The sequence below is a fragment of the Podarcis vaucheri genome (genome assembly GCF_965113315.1).
Source record: "Podarcis vaucheri genome assembly, chromosome: 5".
Taxonomy (NCBI): Eukaryota; Metazoa; Chordata; class Lepidosauria; order Squamata; family Lacertidae; genus Podarcis; species Podarcis vaucheri.
The window spans coordinates 32844215-32862414 of record NC_138763.1 but is presented as its reverse complement, the minus strand read 5'-3'; the positions used below and the strand labels follow the sequence as shown (position 1 = coordinate 32862414).

At 40.4% G+C, this 18200-nt stretch overlaps 1 protein-coding gene across 2 annotated transcripts in view; it reads right to left on the bottom strand.

The window, feature by feature from the left end:
• Nucleotides 1–18200, bottom strand: part of EPHA4 (EPH receptor A4) — a 158725-nt gene that overhangs the window by 69490 nt on the left and 71035 nt on the right. For both annotated transcript variants that reach the window (XM_082221761.1, XM_082221760.1), the window contains exon 5: nt 5563–5901. In XM_082221761.1, coding sequence (XP_082077887.1) covers nt 5563–5901 — 339 coding nt within the window. The remainder of the gene's footprint in view (nt 1–5562; nt 5902–18200) is intronic.

The following is an 18200-nucleotide window of genomic DNA, read 5'->3' as shown; positions in this document are numbered from 1 at the left end:
TTTGTGACAGGCGAACAGACAGCTAGATACGCTGAAAAAGAAGGGAGTGTGTGTAAGCATTAGCCAGAGCTGGATATCGTCATACAAAAGATCCCTCGCTGACTACAGCAGCAGTTTTAAAATATCCACAGTCAAGTGCAGTGAGAGAAAAGCCTGAATATTTATTAACAGGGCACCCCCACCTTAATTGGCATTTCCTCTACCCATTTCACTGTGATGGCTGACTTAACAGAACATTAAGCTGAAGGTAACCTAACAGGCTAACAAATTGCCATGCAGTCTCATTTGCTAAAGAAAAAAAAACTTTTTTGGGGGAAAAAGCTTTCCAAAATCAGAACAGAGCAGTGTGCCCTCTGAGTAACGCAAAATGAAGCCACATGGAAAGATGGAAGATAGAGACATTTCTATTTTTAATCGTCACTCTGATTTGTTTTTTCTTCCCATGTAGCTTTATTCCCATGTGAATACTTTTTGTTTCAGAACAAAAACATTGTCCTTACTTCACTGTGTAGCTACATAAAATATATACACAGGAAGGTTTAAACTGAATGGTGTGCTCAAGACTGAACCCAAAATCACTCTATGCTATACAAGATGTATAACATAAGGGTACATACAATGTGCCAGTCCCTAGATTATTGTGACTGCCCTTCTCCAGCTCTATAACAACCTTTTTGAGGTTATGTAACCAGAATGTTCAGATCCTATAAGCACTTACAGTATGTGAAATTAGATTATTATGTTTTTGCCCCCCCCCAACTTACATTTAATGCATTTGCAATTTTGCCACTCATTGGAGAGATCCTTTAGAAGCCTCTCTCAGTCCCATTTTGTTGTAACCACGCCAAACAATGTGGTATCATCAGCTTGGTAAGTTTTCTCACTGAATTTAGCCTTTTAACATGTACTTCCTACTTTCTAACTTAGTTTCTTTCTAGAGGATTTCTTTTAACGATAGTGGACTCAATCTATCCAAAATGAAGACTTTATAAATTCCATCCACTTTAACAAGGCCAGTGATATATAGAGCAAATATGTGCTTTACTCTCCAACTCAAATGAGTGAAAGAAGCTTATTTTTAGCAGGATCATGCACCTATATTTATTGAAACTTGTTAGAAAGGTATGTGGTCTATTTCAGCTGACAGAGACTACTGATTTTAGTAGTTAATATATCTACTTGTAACACAGTTACCAACAATAAGCCCCTATTTTCACAGTGGAAGCACTAATGAATTCTATTTCAACAGATGTACCTGTTCATCTTTATGTAGAACTACAGTCTTATGTTGCAGTCCTACAGACATTAACGTGGCAGTGAGTCCCACTGAACTCTTTGGGGCTTACATCTGAACAGATATGTACAAGACTGCAAGGTTAATATATACTGATTATCATAGTACTGTTCCTTAATCATATCTGTTAAAATCTACAGATTATCATAGTATTGTTTCTTAATTATGTCATAAGATCCTATAAAGCTGAGACAACTGCAAGCCACCTTAACATTTTTCATATAATGCAACATATTTTTGAAAGGCATATCATATCTGGATAAAGTCATACTGAGATACTATCTATAAGCTCAGACACAAATCTTACTATAGAATAATATCGTCTTCATATATTCACGTTGGTAACCAAGTTTTATTTGCATATTTTCATTTAAACATTCCCTTGCATTGTCTGAGACTTACAAAAACCCATCGCAAATGAAAATAAAAAACAAAATGTAAGTGAATAAACTAAAGTGCAGCTCAGCAACCCACTTACATTGCTCCAACTGAGTTGATAAAAGTTGTATAGAAAATAATGAAAAACACACTTGTGACTCACAATTATATGGTCTCTCCTACTATTGTACTGTATCTATTTTCAATAAATGTGCTGCTGCCAAGTACTCAAGCAAATAAATGAAGGTTGTTGATTTAATACAGGTGTCCGAATGAGATTCTTTTCAGCTTTACAAGTTCTATGAAGATACTTTTGACATTATTTTCTGCCTCCATATATGTCTTTCTCTCACATGCAGGGGTATGATATGCAATATAGGAAAACAGGGAGATGCCTTAAACAAATGCCTCTTTTTTTAGTGAACATTGGTTCTGGAGTCAGCATTTTGGCTGTATATTCCAAAGACAAGTCTAAACAAGTGACAGGAACCAGCCTCAGAGGAAGACCCTTTTTTGCTCTGCTGCCTTCTCACTGGCTGCTCCACCTTTGAAGAGGCTGTCAAAATGGCATCCCCCAGGGATAGCACCAAAGTGGAAAAATTAGTGCAGGATATTTATGGAAGCAACTATGATAGATTTGGGCTGCCAGATTGGATGGTAGAGTCTAGTAAGGAAGACATCTTGGTCACCATCAGCAATAGTATAGGCTCCATAGCTACCTTTAAGACTTTTTCTTTTATATAAAGTGAATGAATAATACCAGGTAAGACTATTTGTCCCTCTAGTCCACCACTGACTCTGCTTTGGCCCAGCAGTGGTTCTGCAGGGTCCCAGCTGGCAGTCTTTCACATCACCTTCTACGTGATCCTGTTATCTGGAGACACTGGCAACTGAACTGGAGAATGTCTGCATGCAAAACATTATGTTCTATCACTACCCATCTCTCTAAGCCACATGCATCCTCACTGAACTGGCAAACAGTGATTAGAGGGAGGCTAACACAAGATAAACAATCTCTACTACCCTAAAAAAATTATGTTGGCCAAGGTGAGATGAATCGAGGACTGTGAAGATATGGCTTTATGAAGATGAGCAATAAGGCTGTGATTTCTTATAGTAGTACTTTTCCATATTAGGAGCAGGAGGAACATGGAATATCAATAAACTATAGTTTTGTAACTAATGGTGGCTCTGCACTAGCAGAAAAGCGCTTATTCTTGTGCAAGACATGACAATACAATCTTCACTGCAGCCCTCTACATTATATCCCACAGTATTTCTGCAGGTTCTGTAACCTGCAAGAGTAGCTTTTGAAGGGGCACAGAGGGAGCTTCAGTGGGTAAGAGAGATCAACAAAAATCATGCAACACTTGAGTCAGTAGAAGACTTTCTACTAGAGCAGCTGCTGTTGGATACAACAATATATTTCTTAGAGAAGAAATATGGTCAAAGGAGAAAGTTTTACTCAGATCCCACTGCAGAGACACATACGCCCTTAAATTACATGACCACGCCTGATAGGGAAGGGGTGGAATGTATTTCATTAAAACAAATGTAAGGCTTTTAGACATGCCCAATTTTATAGACATTGATCTATAAAAGATCAGGTCTGCTATTTACCACTCTGCTTAGGACTTTACCCTTTGTGTTGGAGATAAACAGCTTCTCAAAATGAACTAGGATCGCCACATTCTGATCCAGATGCTAACTTAGGTTGGCATAGCATTGCTCTGCTCCTCACCTGTACCCGCCAACACCACTGCATGGTGATTAAAGGAAATAAATTCAAATGTTTATAAAAACACTTCGTGTACAATAGAAAGAATGCAAATTTTAAATATCAGCCAGATTCTGTTATCAAACACCGCTATGAGATGCCAAGTCTTGTTGGTTTCATTTAATTTCAATGACAGCTCAAGGAGACAGCATTTTCTAGCCTCAAACCCTAGAACTCATGTGGCATTGGTATTCCCTAACACGTTTCTACAGCCAATTTTATTCTTGAGAACTCTTTCCCTGAAAAATTCTCAGAAGCGCATCAAACTCTGAAGAGGAAACAAACCACACAACAACACACAAACAGAGTTCATCTCCCCATTACAAAGGCAAAGTACAAATTAATTCAATATATGGGCAGCAAGCTAGCATGATTTGCAAAATGATTTCAAAATTAATTATTCAAAGTGTATTATTATTTAGGGCGCATAAGAAGAGCCATGTTGGATCAGTCAAAAATCCCATCTAGTCCATCTGCTCTCACAGTGGTCAACCAGATGCCTATGGGACCATCACACTTTCCCTACATCTCATTCCCAGCAACTGGTATTTAGAGACATACTGGCTTTGACAGGAATCTGTAGTATAAATTCTAGCTGAGTTTCTGTTATTGTGGTTTTGAACAACCTCCAAGCATTCCAGAGGGATTTGGCCCACTTCACTTTCTCTTTCACGCTCCTTTCTACCAAACCTCTCATTTTCCCTCTTTTGAAGTCAAACATGACTGTGTTGGATTTCCATGGCAATTGACAACCTGGAAATACACGGGGTGGTATTCCACTGAGTTTTACTCAGAACGACCCAATTAAATAAATGAACTAACTTAGATGCATTCATTTCAATGGGTCAACTCTGAATAAGATTCAACAGCACTATGGTCAGTATTCCCAAGTGGTTCAACAATATTTACATCTTGCAGCAAGTTTTGGGCACCACTTACGACTGAGTCTAGGGTCACTGCCCCTCTGGTTGGCTCCATGACCAATTGTTCTAGAGCCTAGTAGCTCAAAAATTTCTTTGCCATGACTAGGACATGCATATAGCTAGACTATGTGAAAATAATTGAATTTGATCATTACTAAAGCACTTTCTCTTTGGGATGCTTCATTGATTTAATTCTCCACCTTAAGATCACCTAAGCATTTTGTTCAGGGGGACAATAGAATACCCTCAATACTAATCCTTGGGGCCTGATAACACCATCTACAGTGATGATGTGAAGCAGTCTCTCCTTTTGGGGGATTTCTGGCTTGTTGGAATCAATGGTGCCTTTGATTAACAGTGACACTACTTCCAATACGTCCTTGCCTGACTTTCTAAAGAGTTTGCATTCAGAGAAAACCATGTCCCACTAGTTCCCTCCATTCCACCAGGTTTCCATTGTGCCCATTATATCTGAGCTCTTCTCTAAGACTAAGCACTCTACCTCACCCATCTTGGGTCAGAGGCTTCTAGCATTAGCATATAAGCTCCAATATGTAGTGTCGCTTTCCAGATGTTTGGAATTTTACCCACACACACCCGCCCCCCAGTGCTTTGGCTTCTCTGAATTAAAACAACAATCCTACTTGGTACCACGACTGAAACATTTCAGTTAGATGTTTCCTATACTGTTTCAGAAGCTCAGGTTAAATGCCAAACAAAATTAAAATTCTAGATCTTGGGGAAGTGCCAAGGTTGATCTATCTGTATTCTTTATTCCCTGGTTGCTATTTTACTTCTTTTCCATCTGGCGCTGAGAAAAAACAGGCTCACGGCTGAACAGCCCTCTGACTCAAGCGTTAAGACTCCTGCCCAAGGAAGAATATGACGCACTTATAAAAAGGTAGCGTTTCCTATGTGCAATGAGTCCTGATGTTCTTTCAGATTAGCACATGCAAGTATAGGCCAAAAAGGGCACAACAACTGTGAATTTCAGCAACATCTCCTTAAAGCATAACTTCATCCTAATAAAGCAACTGCAAAAAGTACCATGCAAAAGCAATAGCTGCATAAGCATTTCATATTTCGCTGGTGTCCTCTATTCAGCATCAACTGATAAGCTCATACAGTACCATTTTCAATTGAGATGGAGAATGGAGAGCAAGGGAGGGAAAGGGTCTGTTGGATTTTACCTGCTTGGTTTGTAGTCACAGTGACAGACACAGCTTGGTCCGAACTAGGATTCTGCTTGGATACTCCATTCACTGCCCAGATTTCAAAGGTGTAGTTTGTGTGTGCCAAAAGGTCAGTAATAGAAACCTTGGTGGTTTTCAAGCTATTCTGCTGAGGGCTGAAGTGTACACCACTCCCACAGGACCGGCAGCGGTTCAGATCATTGGCTCCACATCTCTTGCATACCACATTATAGGAAACATCCTCGCGGCCACCTTTGTTCTGAGGAGGGCTCCATTCCAAGTTGACGGATGTCTCATTGACATTGGAAATCAGGTTCTGGGGGGCAGATGGAGGACCTGCAAGACAAAAAGCACAATTTATTTATTTAAAAAATTACATTTCCAGGTCAAAGGAAGGAAGGAAACCCTCTCTAGGGGTGTATCTGCCCTAATGTGATCTGTTGAAACAAACATGCCTGGCAGTTAGTGGAGTCTGCAACTGTTCCATTTCATATGTAGGTTTTTTTTTGGGGGGTTGGGGGGTAAAAGTACTAAAATGCTATAAAAGTACACACACAATCCCACAGAGCTAAGGCCATGCACATAGGGAAGCAGGATTTCCATGTGCATATTTATGGCTAGATAGCAAACTGTGTCAACAAATGGATGTTGTGTATGCTTATTTGCCTGAGCTAAAAAGACTCATCCACATGCTGTGCAGTAGTAACAGCCAGAACAGGGACAAAACTTTCGTCTTTTTGTTGGGGAGTAGAAGGTGGAGAGAATGGGATCTTGTGGTCTTCCCCCAAATTCCTCTAAATAGATTATTCCAGCCCAAGTCATAGAAGGTGCCTTTTAACCTCAGAAAATGTGTGCATGGCAGCAAACTTCGATACGCACATATGGCTGGATCAAAGCCAAAAGCATCACCATGATCTCTCTTAATACTACGAACAGGTGCATGAATAAAATGTTCCACGGCTCTTTTATCCTGATCTTTGCCTATCTTCCTAAAACCCTTTTTCCCAGGATGTTTTAATGATTAGCTGAGCTTCACAAAAATATCCTGGTGCAACTTTGTTAATCCCTCTGCCCTCCACCCCACCCATCCCTTTAAGTGTGTCCACCTCTTGCACAACATCCAGCGACTTGCACACTGTTTCTGGGTAAATTTGGTGTGATTTAACATCAGCAAGAAACATTAACCCTGCTTGTCTAAATGCATAAAACAACCCAGTAAACTGGAGGAAGAAATGTGTTCATGTTGAATCATGTCACAACATGCAGAGCTTAGAAAGCACTCTGTGAACAGGAAATAAGAAAAGGAAAAGAATTAGGGGTCTGTTCAGCTATTTATATTTATTTTATTTATTAAATTTGTATACCACCCTATTTCCCTAGTTCTCAAGGGGCATATGGTTCACAACATAAAAGCTATCAATTTCACTCTGAGGGAGATCAGACTCACACACACTTAACCCGCATGGCAGGGTGAAAAGAATGGTAGCACATCTAGTGTGTTCTGTCTCATACGTTCAGGGAAACTCTACTTCAAATAACATGGTACCTGCCCCCCCTTTTTCTTTTTTGCTGCAGAGAGGAACAAAAGTGAGCACCAGAGTCCAAAGCACACTCATAATCTTCCCTTCAGCAGACAAGGCATTTGGGCACGCCCACGGGTGTGGATAAAAGGAGTTGTACCTTTAGCATAGGAGCTTCAACTCTATGGAACTCCTTCCTGTTAGAAATCAGACAGGAACCCATCTTAAGTTTCAGGCACTAGATTAAAATGATTTTAATATGTTCATCTGTTTTCTTACTTTATGAAGTTTTAGCATATGTTTTAAATTCTGTATATTGTGGGCTAGACTCAACTAAGTAGTTTTCCTAGTGGAAGCCAGCACAAAACCTCTTGCTAATGCAAAAGGGCTTACTTCCTCTTCTCCCCCTGTAGCCCCCATCAGCTTTTGTGGGTGGTCAGGAAAACCCATAAAGCAACATGGAAGCAAAACAAATTTGCACTAATGGAACATTTGTTTTTGTGTGATTCTAAACTCCTCCCTCTTTCCAATAAGCCAATTTGAGGCACAGAGTGAAAAGCAAGGTATACATTTCTTATATAAATAAAACAAAATGTGACAGTATCAAAACATTTTAGGTAATGTCTATATGGCTTCTGTGGTATCTAGTACTGTAGCAGTGGCAGTATAAGCATCTGTTGCAACAGACAGAGCAGATTTTACAATATGTTTACATGTTTCTAAGTTCTAACCTACTGGAGCTATGGAATTGGCTGCTTGAGTTATTCACCCAGCCTTTAGGATACTGTCATGGGAGGAGCTTGCATGGTTTTCCTATACGACTCTGATTCGTTAGTGAGAATCAACAAGAATATTATGCATAGGAGAGAGTGAATGATGTATGTGTGTGTGTGTGTGTGTGATGGAGGATGTGTAGTATGCATTAAGGCCCGGGGGCTGGATCTGGCACAATCACCTTCTCAATCCGGCCCGTGGACGGTCTGGGAATCAGCATGTTTTTACATGAGTAGAATGTGTCCTTTTATTTAAAATGCATCTCTGGGTTATTTGTGGGACACAGGACTTCATTCATTATTATTTTTTTCAAAATATAGTCCGGCCCCCGACAAAGTCTGAGGGACAGTGGACCGGCCCCCTGCTGAAAAAGTTTGCTGACCCCTGCATTAAGGAGTAAGGGTGATGTGAATGGGGTGGAAGGGGTGAGTGGTCTGCGGGTGAGAATATGCGTGCAAGTAAATGGAGAAATTAACTAGGGTTGCCATGTTTCAAAAAGTGAAAATTTGTTTAGCATATTTTGGCGAAGTTGTTTAGCTGGGGGGGGGGCAAATTTGTTGAGCCACTTGATGTATGGTGGCCCTAAATTAACAGGCATGTGTGTGCACACACAGAGGTGAAGGGTATACATGTGAGGAATACTGCCTCAATGGTGTGGGTGTGTGCCTGTGTGTGAGAGAGGTCATGAGGAGTTAGTTTTTGTATGTGTGTAAATGTGGGAGGGATACTGAGGTGGGGAATCTACACAAAACATGTATCTTATGATTACGTTTCTATCCTTTCCTTCCTTCAAGGAGATCACGGTAGTTTACATACTTCCGCCCCTCCTCATTTTAGCCTCATAACAACCATGTGAGCTAAAACTAAGCTGAGAAGCCGACTGGTCTAAGGTCCCCTAATGAGATTCATGGCCAAGTAGACATTTGAACACTGCTCTCCCAAGTCCTAAGTACAACACTGTAAACACTACAACACACTGGCTCTTCTTCTTCTTCTTCTTTTACAAAACATAATCTGCATAGACTTATACTTGTTAGGCATATACGTTGCCACAATTTAAGTACCTATGCTTTTGTAGCTGGGTTGGGAGTGGAAAGAAATCGGCACAGAAACACTAAAGGAATTAAGAGGCAGAGTCTTGGTAAATGATATATTTATCTATGCTGAATGGACCCTGTCTCTCAAAATCTGAGAGGAGGGGCTGCTTCCTGGCCTACGGCAACTTCAGGGTTAACAGAAGAACATCTCTCAAGTCCATTAAGATGCTTTTGACGGGGCTATGCCCAATGCTACGTGGGAAAATGTGCCACAATGAATCAAGCTCCTCGGGAGCAAAAGTCGGTAATTAGTATGTAGGGCAGAGCACGGTGGTGTCTAAACGGAGAAGCAATCAAGCAGAAAACAAGGGAAGCAGATGCTTGAAGGTTGCATCACCTCCAGCATGAAAAGGAAGGTGCAGGGGAGTTGCCAAGTGGTGGGCTGATGTTAAAGCAAAGGGAAAGGCAGTATCTAGTCTTTGAAGAGCACAGTCAGTCACTAATGGAGCTCCTGGAATGCTGGCAGGTTGAAGAGGGCAGGAGTGACAGAATTTTTCGATTTAATAGGTGTCTTGTTTTCCTTTGTTTCTTACATGACGGCTGTTACCACAGAAAATCCCACAAGGCAAAACCCTCACCCTAACAGACAAGGACCTACAGAGAGAGCAGTCAGCACTTTTTGCACAGGTGAATTGAAGGCATTCTGCTGGAAGCACCCGCCTTTCCTCAAGCAGTGAACTGTAGATTTACTGAAGCTCTGCGCATATCCCAAAGTGGAGACAGAAAGAACTAGGAATACAGCCAGGCTCAGAGAGAACAAAGGCTGCAGAAGGTTTGGTATCACACAAGGATTCTGTGGTTTCACAGAAGGCCAAATCACTGAGAATGAAAATGATGTGTTTCAGCCCACACACCCTTCAAAGGCGAGTTCTCTTTTTGCATGAGGCACCCCCAGTTCAGATCCTATTAGTGCAGATGTGAAGTTAATTGTGATTTTTTTTTTTTACACAATGCATTTAGATTCAGGCTATTAAAGTTTCTTATGTCTGTATATTTAAAAAAGGGGGTGGGAAAGCAGGATGCAACAGTACAGATAATTGTTGCATGGTTTGACTTTAGATCCAAATGGATGGTACATTCATTCAACCCAACTTGCATGGGAATGTATAATGGCACTCAAATAAATAGAAATTGCAAGGTCAGCCCATTTTTAAAGACTTCTCGCTTTGAATATTCTGCAATACTGTTGATGCAGCCACTCCTCAAAGCACTAAAACTATGGACTACAGCTTTGTATTTTCTCTCTCTATGAAGAACAGCAGGAGAGAAATATGGTGTTTTGCTAAAGGGTGCTACGCCCCTAGAAGGAAATGGATCTACCTGGGAAAGAATATATCCAATTTCCCATGCTGTCACCCATCTCCTAGTTTTAGACAACCTATAATCAGGAAACAGAACCGGAATGCCAAGCCACCCTGCCCCTTCTCTAACATAAATCTCTCTTGACATACATCATCCCTTAAAAGCAAAACAAATCAAAACAACTTTAGAAACAAATCAATGAACATGCAGTATTTAGAATCTCAGTTTTTTCTGTGACTAAGACTATCTTTGGGGTCTATACAGGCTGCATTTGCGTTAAGCATTAGCCTAGTGAAAATGTCCCTTAGTGTGATCAGACACTATCCTTTCTACAAATTTGACCAGATTCACTAGTTACTGTTTTCTGTATGCAGGTGAATACAGAGTTCACCATGAGCATTTTTCTGCAAAGATACCAAAAGACACATCCACCTGCCCGTCACTGAAAGTATCTTTAGAAGCGTTATTCTGGTTGCTCACCTGATCTATAGCAAGGCTGGTGGTGATTGAGTTGCTGGACTTCCTCAGCTGCAGCTTCCTTTTTCCGGGATTCTTTCTCCAGGTAGGGTTGATACAACACAAGGCCTAGATCTTTTAACCTGATGAGATCACAGTGGTACCTCTAGTTACGAACTTAATTCGTTCCGGAGGTCCGTTCTTAACCTGAAACTGTTCTTAACTAAAGGCGTGCTTTCGCTAATGGGGCCTCTTGCTGCTGCTGCTGCACCACTGCCAGCACACGATTTCCATTCTCATCCTGGGGCAAAGTTCTCAACTTCAGGTAACTCTTCCAGGTTAGCGGAGTTTGTAACCTGAAGCCTTTGTAACCTGAGGCATTTGTAACTCGAAGTACCACTGTATTTTATTCTGTTCTTTTAGTCATTGTTGTTTTATTACGTATTCCCTATGTATTTTGTTATATACTATGTATCAATAGGCAGTAGTTACATTGGATTGCAGAACATGCTAGACTGAGTCAACCTACATGCTTTTTGCTTATGTGCTCAGAAATCCACCTGAGTTCAATTGACCTTACTCCCGGGAAAATGTACATAGGATTGCAGCCTGAATTACACTAGACTAGAACTATGATATCCAACAGCACCTCTTCTCTAGAAACTTCTTTATGTTGTTGCAATTTTTCTCTGGTATACGCCACCTGGTTGTATTTTTTCCTCAAAAAGTGTAGTTCATAAGTTTTCAAATAAGATAAATAGTAACTACAAATATGACTTGAAAGGACTAGAAGAATTAGAACACATGTCCACAGCACATTCAATTCCTGAGTCTGCATTTTAGCAGAAAAACAGAGGTTTAAGAGATCATCCCTGGAAATAGAGATGCAAGGTGGAACTAGAAAAGCTTTGCTCTCTTTTCCCCCCTGTTACCTTGTATCAAGTGAGTGCTGCAGTCTGCACTGGCACACCCGTGCTCCTCTTTTACTACTCTGCATAGGGTAGAACAGATGCTGTTTGCTAGGGTTAGTAGTAAATTATCATTTCCAGTCCTGAAGAAAGCTTCAGTCAAGGCTTCTTAATTTGAGAGTATTTTTGCATTATGATGATTGCCGCTGATTTTTTAAAAAAACGTTTTTGCAGTGAATACAGTAACACAGAAGGAAAATACAGGAGTATATAGCCAATATGTAATATCCATACATATTTGTGTGACCAGAAAAAAATGGTGCTGACCAATTTTTTGAGCTGACTTTTGAAATTATTCCCTATTTTACAGTGTGGATAACCCCAGCCGCCCAAAAAATGCCTACGTAGGAAGAAGGGAAAATCAGCTGGGATATTCGAAGATCATGGTTTCCAGATTTTGGTAACTTTTCTTTGATAAAGATTGTGATGGCGTTCCTCAAAGCTGTAAAAGTTCTGCTTGGCAAAGAATGCAATATACCCCTGAGATGTAGCATAAAAGAGAAGAAAATGAAAGTGCACCGTCTGATCTATCATTTTATCAGAAGTGCAAATCCTAATGCCATTAGGCGTTAAATGGGTCCTGGGAACTGTCCTTCTTTATGACTCATATCCTGTGAGGTAATAACTTAAACTTCGGCAATATTAAAAGAAGTTGATTGCATTCAGACTTGTGCTGGCTTCTCTAAGCAATTTTCCAGAATAAGGCCTTGTAAGGGGGGAAACAGGAACTGTTGCCTGATAATAAGGATGATCTAACAGAGAAGACCAGCCAGCAAACTTATTGTAGCCCAACAGGGAACTGTTACGAGGAATCAGATTTACATCAGTGCCATGACACTGACTGGATGATAAATCAGCACATGAGTCTTCCATAGGGTATGGAAACTATTCAATTTACTGGACTTGGGAGTATATCAACAGATATCAATTCCTTTTAACAGCTGAACACATTCTGTAAAATGCTACTCGATGGAGTTAGGCCCATTACTTACTTCTGAGCAGACGGTTAGTAATTTTAGTGGGTTTACTTTGAGTATGACTTAGGTAAATTTCACCCTGGGCATTTTTCTTCTATTTTGTTTTATACTACATTTAAAACAGAACAAAATGGAAAGGACAAACTGTGGTGCCGTTAGAGTAGAAGTCTGGGGTCCCACTCAGCAGAATGGTGAGAAAGATCCTCAAATGCATTAGGAATGGCTTATTATAATTTGGTATGAGCAGGAAAACATCGAAAGAGGGGACCCCTCTCCATAAGGCCATAAAACCGAGAGTCAAAATTTACATAACTGCACTATTGAGCGCAAGTGAAAAAGTGTAAAAGAAAAGATCAAGCGTAAAGGGAACTCTGAAGGGTCTTTGGACACCTTGGAAAATAGCACTGCAGCAAAGAAACAAGCTCCTGTAAATCTAAGTCACTGAGGAAATAAAACTAAGGGTAGAATAAAGTGAAAGGATGCAGCCAAGCTTCAAGAAAAAAATGACTAAGTGAAAAAGGTTCGGCTCCATAAAAGTTGCATTAGTGTTTTCCTGTTGCCTTTTTAAAAACAAAATAACAACAGCAACAGCAACAGCCTTTAGGCTATTCTCAATTTCTCCATTCCCTGCAAACAGTCTACACTGTTAAGGAAGGTCTTCCAGCCTTTTCAAGGAGGCTTTTGGGGGGCTTCAGGGAGGGCAGTGTGGGAGAAAGCCTTGCGTGAACAGCGTTCCACTCACACAACATTTGGCTCCAACCCAACAGAACCAAAGTTAGCATAACTAAAATCTCATTATCTTTTATTTTCATTCAATTACTTTTTAAAAATATAAAAACTGAATATCAAAAGGGGGCAAACTGAATAAAAATCAGAAGCTTTAATGTGAATTTATCATTAAAGCAAGCAAGCTTCCTGAAAATTACCTTTCTTGAGGTTTCCAATGCTGGCACAACTTTTTGGTCCTATGAACAAATTCAGCAACTGCACACGCAGCCCCCCCCCATAGCTTTCCAAAACTGTCCTATTAATTTCCCTTTATTCCCCCTTTCTCTCCCATCCCCCCATCTGTCCGCCTCTTCCCACCACCCTTTATTTGTTTATTTCATCTTCCTTGTGCACTTCAGCTTGGGCTTCCCCTAGGAACCAGTCAACCTTCTGCAGGCAAGTCCATCCTCCACTTATACTGCTGGGGAGAGAACCTCGAATCCCTCCTCCTGTGGCTTCGTTAAACACGTACAACTCCAGAGCTGTCAATAATGTTTCAATGATGTTTTGGAGTTGATAGCTGTGAAGCCCTTCAGATAAGCATTTTCATTGTTAATCTCCCTGCCACTGAAAGACAGGTTATAACGCAGAGTAAACACTGTGGATCTATGTGAGTTTGACTCTGAAAGAAAGTCAGAGAGTTCCCCTGACAGCTGTAAATGTGGCAGTCTCTAATTGGTTTCTTTCAGCAGCTGAGGTGAGCTCCTTCATTGCTGTAGGCTAGTTTACATAAACTTTGCCACCAAGGGTGACCCTTACTTCATAGCAGCGTGGCCATTCTGGAACATTTATCATGGGAGTCTCTGTGGTTTTACAGTGGGCAGAGCTCAGCCCACAACAAACAGCAGCCTCTTGAAAACATCAATCACCTGCTACTTTCCTTGCTTTCTGGAGTAAGCACAAACTTTCAGTCACAATAAACAACAGAAGGGATTGTGTGAGAAAGGGGGGTCCTTGGTGTCTACGTCCTCCAGACACCTACAAATCTAAACTGCTAGTGCTCAGATATTTTGTGCACTTTTAAGACTTGTGCTGGATTTGCATCCAAATATTTTGATTTTGGTGCCTTGGGACATGAAATATTTTCTCCTGTTATCGTTTCCAGCATTTGCTGATGCAGGTCACATCCATGCCAAACATTTAAAGCACTCTTGTGCCACTTTAACAATCATGCCCTCCGCCAAAACTCTGGGAACTGTACTTTGCTAAGGTGATGAGACTTGTTTGATGATACCCAGCTCTACCTCTCTTTCAAATCAGAACCAGTGAAGGTGGTGAAGGTCCTGTGTAAGTGTCTGGAGGCAGTTGAAGTACTGTTTGGGAAGACAGGAGGCGGGCAGGTGTGGAAGACTCCCTGGTCCTGAATGGGGTAACTGTGCCCCTGAAGGACCAGGTGCACAGCCTGGTAGGGCAGCTGTTTACCAGCTCCATCTGGTATGCAGGCTGAGACCCTACCTGCCCACAGACTGTCTTGCCAGAGTGGTGCATGCTCTGGTTATCTCTCACTTGGACTACTGCAATGCACTCTATGTGGGGCTACCTTTAAAGGTGACCTGGAAACTACAACTAATCCAGAATCCGGCAGCTAGACTGGTGACTGGGAGCGGCCGCCGAGACCACATAACACCGGTCTTGAAAGAGCTACATTGGCTTCCAGTACGTTTCTGAGCACAATTCAAAGTGTTGGTGCTGATCTTTAAAGGCATAAACGGCCTTGGTCCAGTATACCTGAAGGAGCGTCTCCACCCCCATCGTTTTACCTGGACACTGAGGTCCAGCGCCGAGGGCCTCCCTCACTGTGAGAAGCCAGGGAACCAGGCAGAAGGCCTTCTCGGTGGTGGCACCTGCCCTGTGGAATGCCCTTCCACCAGATGTCAAAGAGAACAACTACCAGACTTTTAGAAGACATCTGAAGGCAGCCCTGTTTAAGGAAGCTTTTAATGTTTGATAGATTACTGTATTTTAATGTTTTGTTGGAAGCCACCCAGAGTGGCTGAGGAAGCCCAGCCAGATGAGCGGGGTATAATAAATTAACAACAACAACAACAACAACAACAACAACAACAACAACAACAACAAAGCAGCCATTATTATTATTATTATTATTATTATTATTTGGAGACTTCTCCTAGAGCTCCAATTCCCAATAAACTTAAATTCCCAGGACCCTCTGGGGGAATTGCCGTGGCAGTTGTAATGTGTGGTGCTAGATAGTGTATGATTTATAATTGTATATTTGTTGCTGCTTTTATTTCTTGTATTTTGTCATTGTAATTTGAAGAAGAAATAAAAGAAGCAATAAAAGTATGATTGAAAATCAATAAGAATAGCTAATCTAACAGATATGTCATCTTCTGTCTCCACAGACAATTCCTAGGACCACCTGAATGAAACTCATGAACCACTGGCGATCAGCAGACCACAGTTTGGTCTACAGGATTTTTGCACATTCTTCCTGACGCAGAATTATACCTATTCAAGAAATAAAGACTAAAGCAAGAAGGCTGAATCCTGGTAGGAGGCAGACACAATAAATGAGCTTTCAGATGAAAATATATATATTCAACTATAGTCTAGTTCTGGTAAGTAAGTTAGGCAGGTGAAGCTTCTCCTGGCTGTGAGATAAAATTCTTATAAAAGTGAAGCCAGACTAATTCTTTCAGCTTTTCTTTTGAAGCTGCTTTTAGAAAATGGTGGAAAGATTAGTCTTGTACTCACAGCAACTTCAGACAAAAGCTGAGTAGAAATAATATTGGGAGATATTTCAGTGGAACATTCTATCTGGCATATTTAGGCAATGTCATTGCCCCTAATTTGCTTTGTCTCCTAATAGCTGATTACATGTCCGATAAAACTCAAGGAAATTTTTATTTTGCATGTTTTGGAGTTAGTGCATGCTGGAGAAATCTCAAGAAAAGATGTGAAAGAATTTACTCCCAATGGATCCTTACGGCCTTATGTTATTTTTATGCATCAACCAGTGACCTCAAAATTATACAGAAATTAAGCAGATGACAACTGAAACTAACTGGACACAGAATGAAGGCATGAACAAGGAAGGTTTATTTATGTAAAAGTGTAAACATTTATGGAAAATTAATTCTCCAAAACAACCTGGGGTTTTTTTTGGGGGGGGGAGATTCTCCCCTCTTGTATAAACAATCATTTTCATGGGAGCGCTTGCACAGATTAGGAAATGTAAATCTAAACACATTTTGTTGAGAATCAACTGCATACTTTGAAATGTAGTACTCTATTTGCAAAATGGAAAGATTCAGACCTTTATCTAACTAGCCCTTGACCTTGGAAACAAGGTAAGGATAACATAATCTTCATCTGCATTCATATTTTTTACAGCAGTCACACAGCACTAGTGGAATCCATGTTGAGTTTCCACTGTAGATTGCTCATCATTTCATTATGCTTCATTATGTTGATAACTGTCAGAAAGCATTAGAAGCCGGACTTTTGAGTAATAGGACTGAAATGGTAATCTAAAAACAATATACTTTCTAGAGGAAATACAGCAGAGGGCTAAATTCAATTAGAAAAGGCGAATGCAAAGACAATCTAAGTGATGCTCGCAATTTATAACAAGACCTTTTTTTTCCATTTCAGGATAAAAACCTGAAGTGAAAATAAGAAAACGTATTGGTATTCTGCAGCTTTTAAAATCTGTCCTTATTACATTCAGTTCTGTAGAGTATCTTGAATGCAGGTGTGTTAGTTATACGTATATACTGTATATATATTATACCATATGTCAAACAATCACTCTTTTGTTTGGCAAGCCCAAGAGACCAAATTATTCAAAGTCATTTACAGACAGATTTGTATTGTACTTTCAGCTGGACAGCTAATGCTAATTACTTTGACCCCATAAAAAAAGTTAATAAACTAATAGTGTCTCTAAGCTTAACTCAAATTATAATGAAAATTATTGTTTAGGAAACTGATGCAGATGGATACAAAAGTGACAAAATGCACCTGTTCTTTCTAGCAGGAAAATTCCCAAGGTAACAGAAAAGGCATATTCTTTAGACCGAGGAAGAAATATTTTGAAGTTTGTACATATAGCTTGGCAATGTTGAATTTTATTCATTTTGTGCATTTTAATTATTTGTACATTTGTACATTCATGGCATTGTGCATGGTCCATTGGATTCTAACACTCTGAAAAGTTTATTAGGCTTGAAGAATAAACAGGCCTGGTCATATAGCCCCCTTAGTTTCTCTTTCTCTCTGCTTTCCGCCACCCAGTTGTTCAAAATAATACAGTGGTGCCTCGCAAGACGAAATTAATCCATTCCGCGAGTCTCTTCGTCTAGCGGTTTTTTCATCTTGTGAAGCAACCCTATTAGCGGCTTAGCGGATTAGCGCTATTAGCGGTTTAGTGGCTATTAAAGGCTTAGCAGCTATTAAAGGCTTAGCGGATTAGCGGCTAAAAGGCTATTAGTGGCTTAGAAAAAGGGGGGGGAAGCGGGGAAAAATCGGAACACTTGCAAGACGTTTTCGTCTTGCAAAGCAAGCCCATAGGGAAAATCGTCTTGCGAAGCAGCTCAAAAACAGAAAACCCTTTCGTCTAGCGGGTTTTCCGTCTTGCGAGGCATTCGTCTTGCGGGACACCACTGTAACTGCATTGCTCTGAGGGAACATTCTTCCATAACTTTTATTTATTTAAATATTTATAAACCACACTTTCATTAAAAAATAATAATACAGCAAGGCACCTGAAATTATATCACATGAAATTATAACTTGTACTTATGTTTA